This window comes from Triticum urartu, chromosome 5, assembly GCF_003073215.2.
Source record: "Triticum urartu cultivar G1812 chromosome 5, Tu2.1, whole genome shotgun sequence".
NCBI lineage: Eukaryota > Viridiplantae > Streptophyta > Magnoliopsida > Poales > Poaceae > Triticum > Triticum urartu.
Genome location: NC_053026.1, coordinates 83,573,452 through 83,580,337, shown reverse-complemented (window position 1 = coordinate 83,580,337; position 6,886 = coordinate 83,573,452). Strand labels below are relative to the sequence as shown.

The 6,886-nt window shown below is 46.9% G+C and overlaps 1 protein-coding gene across 1 annotated transcript; it reads right to left on the bottom strand.

Moving 5' to 3' along the window:
• Window positions 1–688: 688 nt before the first annotated feature.
• LOC125555700 lies at window positions 689–4,638 on the bottom strand. Its single transcript, XM_048718565.1, has 6 exons — window positions 3,986–4,638; window positions 3,125–3,211; window positions 2,025–3,044; window positions 1,712–1,813; window positions 1,174–1,443; window positions 689–1,105 (listed from the first exon to the last, which is right to left on the bottom strand). Exons 1-6 carry the CDS (start codon window positions 4,382–4,384, stop codon window positions 1,043–1,045), a joined length of 1,941 nt encoding a protein of 646 aa, XP_048574522.1. The 5' UTR covers window positions 4,385–4,638; the 3' UTR covers window positions 689–1,042.
• Between the last annotated feature and the right edge of the window lie 2,248 nt (window positions 4,639–6,886).

Sequence of the window (6,886 nt, the reverse complement as noted above, 5' to 3'; positions counted from 1 at the left end):
TCCATGTTTTTTGTAGTTTTTAGTATGAATTTGCACTGTCCAACATCAAACTTTGATCCTTTTGTCCGACGATGAACTATGATGCTTTTGTATCGGAGGGATTTAGTCTGATTGTTGCTATTAAGTGTGTTCATCGTGTTCATCTACGTAGCATTGCATGGGTTGCATGGATTTGGGGGTTCAGATATGAGGGACATGGGTGTGGGAGCAGACAAATGAGGGGTCCCCGGTCACTGCCCGTGGATTCATCCGGGCACATCTGCGGGCATTTGAGGGGTCGGATTTAGTGTTTGCGGCTGTAGATGCTTTAAGCTATGAAACTGTCCTTAATATTGCCAATACTTTTCTCCTCAATTTTTTTTGCCAATACTTGTTCCTCAAAAATTGAGGGGTGGAAAATCATCTTCCAGAAATAGCATCTTTGGGATCAGTTAGAGCAAAAGTTAGTCCCTTTGCTATAGATCATAGAAACCAGCTAGGGGGCCACCTAAGTTTCAGCGCGTGACAAAGATACTCCCTCCGTTCGGAATTACTTGTCTCGGATATGGATGTATCTAGAACTAGTTCTAGATACATCCATATCCGAGACAAGTAATTCCGAACGGAGGGAGTACAATTTTGGCGTTTTTTCAATTTTTGGGCGCCCTCGTCGGCACAAAACAACTGAGTTGTTGCACAAATTGAGGTCTGTGAAGTAGCCAGATATGAAAACAGTTTGAATACGAGGAAAAATGGAGGAAAAGCTGAACGATTTGAAACCTCTGAATTTCTTTTACAACTGCGGTCTCAATCTCATGGATGTTGTGGAGAACAAACATGAGGTCTCAATCTCATCGAAGCTTGGGCACTTCTCTGTGCAAACACCTGCGGAGTTCTTATAAAACTTCCTAGATGAACAATACGAAAAATTCATGCAGTTCACTTTCCTGTATCATTGCACAAGGCATGTCACTGTAGTTCCTGTATTTTCCCTAAACTGTGGTTTCCAATTCATGCATTTCGGAGGAGGCCTTGAGCAGTATCAGCCGTGCCACATATATCTTCAATAGCCTTGCTGTGGACTCTCCCTCGAAACCTTCACTCGCAGGGTACGTCCCTCCAGAACCTGCAGAAATTCAAAGTGAAAACCAGATTTCTGAGCTGACACTGAAACCAACCAGTTGTTACACTGACCTGCTTGTTGAGAGAATTGATCGCGTAGTACGATTGCTCCTCCGTCGCCATTGTGACAAAACCAAATCCCCTTGAACGCCTGGTCCCTCCTCTGCGCTCATAGTAGACTACTCTAGCATCAACCACTTCGCCGTGCGCGCTGAACAGCTTCTCCAACCACGAGTCGTCCACTTGCCACGGCAGATTGCACACAAAGATTTCGAACGGAGACCCAGATTGACGGGGAGCTGTGATATATACCGTCAGAGGTCTGACACTGCTATATATCACCTGTAATGTCCACATGAAAAGTTAATCAGCGAAGCCCAAAGCATAAGGTTTCTACAGCCTGCCTTTAGCATATGAACTGAACTACACATCAGACATTTCTAAAAGCTACCAGAAATGAAATAGATTAAAGATCACTCTGGTGTACATACTTCATACCAACCATGAATCAATAAGCTAGTAAACAGGGTTAACAGAATGAAGGGACCGATTAAGTTGGCTCGTATTGAAGTATAAACCAGCTCCCCATGAAGCTACAGAAAATACTCACATATCCATGGTACATTCTAACAGCCTTCTCAGCCTCCTGAACAGTACTCATGGTGACATACCCAAATCCACAGCTCTGGCCTGTTTTGTCATCGTAAATGACCTGCAAACATCTGCATTTTAGAACAAGGAGAGAAAGAAATATATATCCTGCTAGCTGCATCTCAGCAGCACTGATGAAATTCTCTAAAAAAAACTGTACTGATGAAACAGATTGCCAAACAAACAGTCCATTCATGCCAGTGATGGATTTGGGGCATATTTTTCATATATCATAGAACGGATAAGGATGATGAAGAGCTAAAAAGGCTCACCTCCGAGAAAACAACGACTCCGGCATGCTGGAAATTCAGTGCGAGAGAGTCGTCGTCAATGTGGTAGGGTAGGTTCCCAACATACACTGTGGATCCCTCTGATGCATATTCCTCTGGTGTGTCCTCCCAGTACTCTTCATACTGGTCAGGCTCGGGCTCCGGCAGGTGGTGGCTGGCAGTGGCCGGGTAAGTAAGTTGAGCGGTTTGAGCATTGCCTCTTTCAGCTATTGCCGCAGGGTAAGCTCTTGGTGCACTGACAGTTGGTTGTACAGGGTGAGTAATTTGTGCATTGTGAGCATTGTTTAAACCTATTCCAGTTCTTGCCACAGGCTGTGGCCTTGGTGCACTGACAGTTGGAGCAGCTACAGGATAAGTAACTTGAGAAGTGTGAGCGTTGTTTGAACCTCTTCCAGTTCTTGCCGCAGGGTGTGGCCTTGGTACACTGACAGTTGGCGCTACAGGATAAGAAACTTGAGAAGTGTGAGCATTGATTCTACTACCTTCAGCTCTTGTCGCACGGTACACTCTTGGTGCACCAACGGTTGGCGCTACATGGTGAGTAGCTTGAGAAGTGTGAGCATTGCTTGTGCTACCTTCAGCTCTCGTCGTAGGGATTCCTCTTGGTGCACTGACAGTTGTCGCTACAGGATAAGTAACTTGAGAAGTTTGAGCATTGCTTGTGCTACCTTCAGCTCTTGCCACAGGGAATGCTCTTGGTGCACTGACAGCTGGGGCTACATTCGGTGCGGTTCTAACTGAAGCATGTATTTGCCTGTTTTGGTTCACAACATTCTGAAGAGGACTCCGATTGCCAAGAGAAAGGCCGCTGACTGACGCCATTGCTGGGTACATGGCATTTTCCTTTTCTGGATTAGATGCTCGAAGCCCTTTGCACTTGAACGCAAGCCTCAGTGTTTTCCACCTAGTTTCCTTATCAGTAGCATGACAATGATCATCAATCGAGAGACCTGTACCCCAATAATCGCACGGAGCTCGGACGTCACATACAAAACAGTAGCACTGCATTTGGAAAACAACAATGAATTCGCATTGTAGCACATTGCCAACACGATCAGAGAGTGAGAAAGCTTGTAACTCACCATGGTACAATGCTTCTCATGAGAAGTAGTGCCGAAGGGAAAGTTAGAACATAAATGGCGCGAGTGAGGGAAGTCCCTGCATGCTACCTGGAGAGATACATCCAATAACGAATTAATGCTAGTGCAGCTTCACAGTAGTATTGCAGGGTCTTCCTAGGAACTCCAAAAACTCAAATTGTCTTTGTTAGACATCAATTAAAAAAACACAGATATTCATAGACCATACGAGCAGGTAGACATCGAAGAATGTAATGTATCCATATATGCACTCAAGCAAACAACTTCGATCTAACAATTTTTCTCTTCTCTTGAACACACATCATAATTGGCATCATTTTGTACTAGAAGAAACAAGCCCAAATAGCACCAGCAGTGACCATGAACCCACAATCAAGTTGGGTATGGCTGACTATCAATACAGAATGCAAATAAAAGGAAAAATAAACAGCTAAAGTCCGGTGGTCTAAGGATGCAACGGCAGACACTAATGTTTTAAATAGCGGGCTACGAAAAATAGCGGCGGGCCTCCAAATCAGCTATAGTGGGCTATTTGTGAAGGCGACCATTTAGCGGCACCCTGCTGAAAAGGCTATAGCCGGCTATTTAAAACTATGGACACTATGCTACAAGTTGAATGATGCATCCTTAACAGCTTGCACATTATCTGAATTCAGAAGTCGTGTTCTGCTTCTGCAGCAGTGACTGAACATACAATAGATTTCATTTAAGGAAATTGCGTATCAATTTCATACAAATACATTTCTGTATGCTCTTTTCTATTTGAAATTTGAATCACCTTCGCAAGTCGACTACGAAATCACATACACATGCCCGCAGTTCATAACGTTAGAAACAAAATACCTGGCCTTTCTCTGCAACTATCTGCAGTTCATCGGAGCTGACATCGTTCCCCGCAGCCCCCTTCCGTCCCACAACAGCAACCGCCCCATCAGGGTCGCCATCTAGAACCACGCAGTCGTCGTCATCCGTGGCAACACCGGCGTCGTCCGACTCGCCCTTCTTCAACACAGCATCATCGCAAGGCAACTCCCTTGCCACGGGGGCGGGGCGAGAGTCCTCCTCGTCGGAGCTGATCTCCACAGCGTCCCGCGCCGACCCCATCCTTCCGCACACAGGATACTGGGCAGGAAGAGCTCTACCGGACGGGGACCCCCGAGGAGCCGAGGAGCCCGAACGAGGCCACAGTATCCGGAGGCGTGGTCGCCCGACGTGGATCCGGAACCCCATCGATCCAGCCATCCGGGAGCGGCGGAATGCAGCAAAATATCCTGGCGGCAGTGGCTTTCACCGTCGGTGAAGTTGGCGGCCGAGTGAGCGCGTCGAAATGGCTCGTCGGCGGTCGCTCAACGGCTTTTAGCGCGGCGATTGGGGCGAGGAGTTTGGCTGAAGGCACGAGATTTTGGTGATCCCCGCTGTTATCGCGGGTGATTAACAGAAGATGTGGACCGTTGGAGCCTTGGAGAGGAAAGTAATCGAGTAACTTGCGCCCCTTCCAACATTTGAAATTTGAATTTTGTACCCGCCCCCCTGATCCCAATTTTGTGATCTCGTCCTCTAAAAAAGGAGGGATGTCAGCGACCCAAAACAACTATGGTGATATATGAATACGGATCATAAAAAAAGTAGTTTGAAGCATCTACATTAATTTTTTTCCCGACGCAAGCTATAATTAATGGGCTTCATTAAGGAAAATATATAAAATAGAGACTATAGTAGTATATAAATACATGTCATGCATCCCTACCAAGGTTTTGTTACCGAATGGGGCATTTTTACTGGGAAGCCGTAAATGTGGTTAGGGTTTCTCCAAAGCAGACCTTCAAACCTCCATTATATGTCCGGGCGACAGTGTCCGGACCACTTTTGTCATCCAACGGGGTCTTGTATATGTCCGCTTAGCAGTCCGTACGTACGGATTCAGATATCCAAGAGACAAATGTGGGAGGCTTTGCTGGAGTCCGGACATGCACTTAACCAATCACATGCATGATCTTCCTCTTCTCTCTCTTCTCCCAACCGCACATGCATGATCTCCCTCTTCTCTCTCTTCTCCCAACCGCACATGCATGGTCCCTTTCTCCTCTCTCTTCTCCCAACCGCACATGCAATTGCTGGAGTAGACACTAAATCACAAATATCTCACCACATGCATGATCCTCATCTATTTTTTCTTCTCCCAACTGAATACTTTGTGATTAGCATTGGATGGCTCCCTCCAGCATCATGTCCGGACATAAAAACGGACATATACCGGATATACTTGTGTGTCGGTGTTTGAGATGCCCTTACCACGGTTACCGAGAAATACCGAGCATATTTTGAACAAAATTTATAACTAAATTTTGAATTCAATTTTTTTTGAAAATAATATAGATAGAACTATTGGGGAACGTAGTAATTTCAAAAAATTTCCTACGCACACGCAAGATCATGGTGATGCATAGCAACGAGATGGGAGAGTGTGGTCCACGTACCCTCGTAGACCGAAAGCGGAAGCGTTAGCACAACGCGGTTAATGTAGCCGTACGTCTCCACGATCCGACCGATCAAGTACCGAACTCACGGCACCTCCGAGTTCAGCACACGTTCAGCCCGATGACGTCCCTCGAACTCTGATCCAGCCGAGTGTTGAGGGAGAGTTTCGTCAGCACGACGGCGTGGTGACGATGATGATGTTCTACCGACGCAGGGCTTCGCCTAAGCACCGCTACAGTATTATCGAGGTGGACTGTGGTGGAGGGGGGCACCGCACACGGCTAAAAGATCAAACGATCAATTGTTGTGTCTCCAGGGTGCCCCCCTGCCCCCATATATAAAGGAGCAAGGGGGAGGTGCGGCCGGCCTAGAGGGGGCGCGCCAGGAGGAGTCCTATTCCTACTGGGAGTAGGACTCCCTCCCTTTTCCTTGTTGGACTAGGAGTGGAGGGGGAAAGAGGAGGGGGAGAAGAAGGAAAGGGGGGCGCCGCCCCCCTCTCCTTGTCCTATTCGGACTAGGGGGAGGGGCGCGCAGCCCTGCCCTGGCCGCTTCTCCTCTTCTCCACAAGGCCCACTATGGCCCATTAAGCTCCCGGGGGGTTCCAGTAACCTCCCGGTACTCCGGTAAAATCCAGATTTCATCTGGAACACTTCCGATATCCAAACATAGGCTTTCAATATATCAATCTTCATGTCTCGACCATTTCGAGACTCCTCGTTATGTCCGTGATCACATCTGGGACTCCGAACAACCTTCGGTACATCAAAACATATAAACTCATAATATAACTGTCATCAAAACGTTAAGCGTGCGGACTCTACGGGTTCGAGAACTATGTAGACATGACCGAGACACGTCTCCAGCCAATAACCAATAGCGGAACCTGAATGCTCATATTGGCTCCCACATATTCTACGAAGATCTTTATCGGTCAGACCGCATAACAACATACGTTGTTCCCTTTGTCATCGGTATGTTACTTGCCCGAGATTCGATCATCAGTATCTCAATACCTAGTTCAATCTCGTTACCGGCAAGTCTCTTTACTCGTTCTGTAATACATCATCCCACAACTAACTCATTAGTTGCAATGCTTGCAAGGCTTAAGTGATGTGCATTACCGAGAGGGCCCAGAGATACCTCTCCGACAATCGGAGTGACAAATCCTAATCTCGAAATACGCCAACCCAACAAGTACCTTCGGAGACACCTGTAGAGCACCTTTATAATCACCCAGTTACGTTGTGACGTTTGGTGGCACACAAA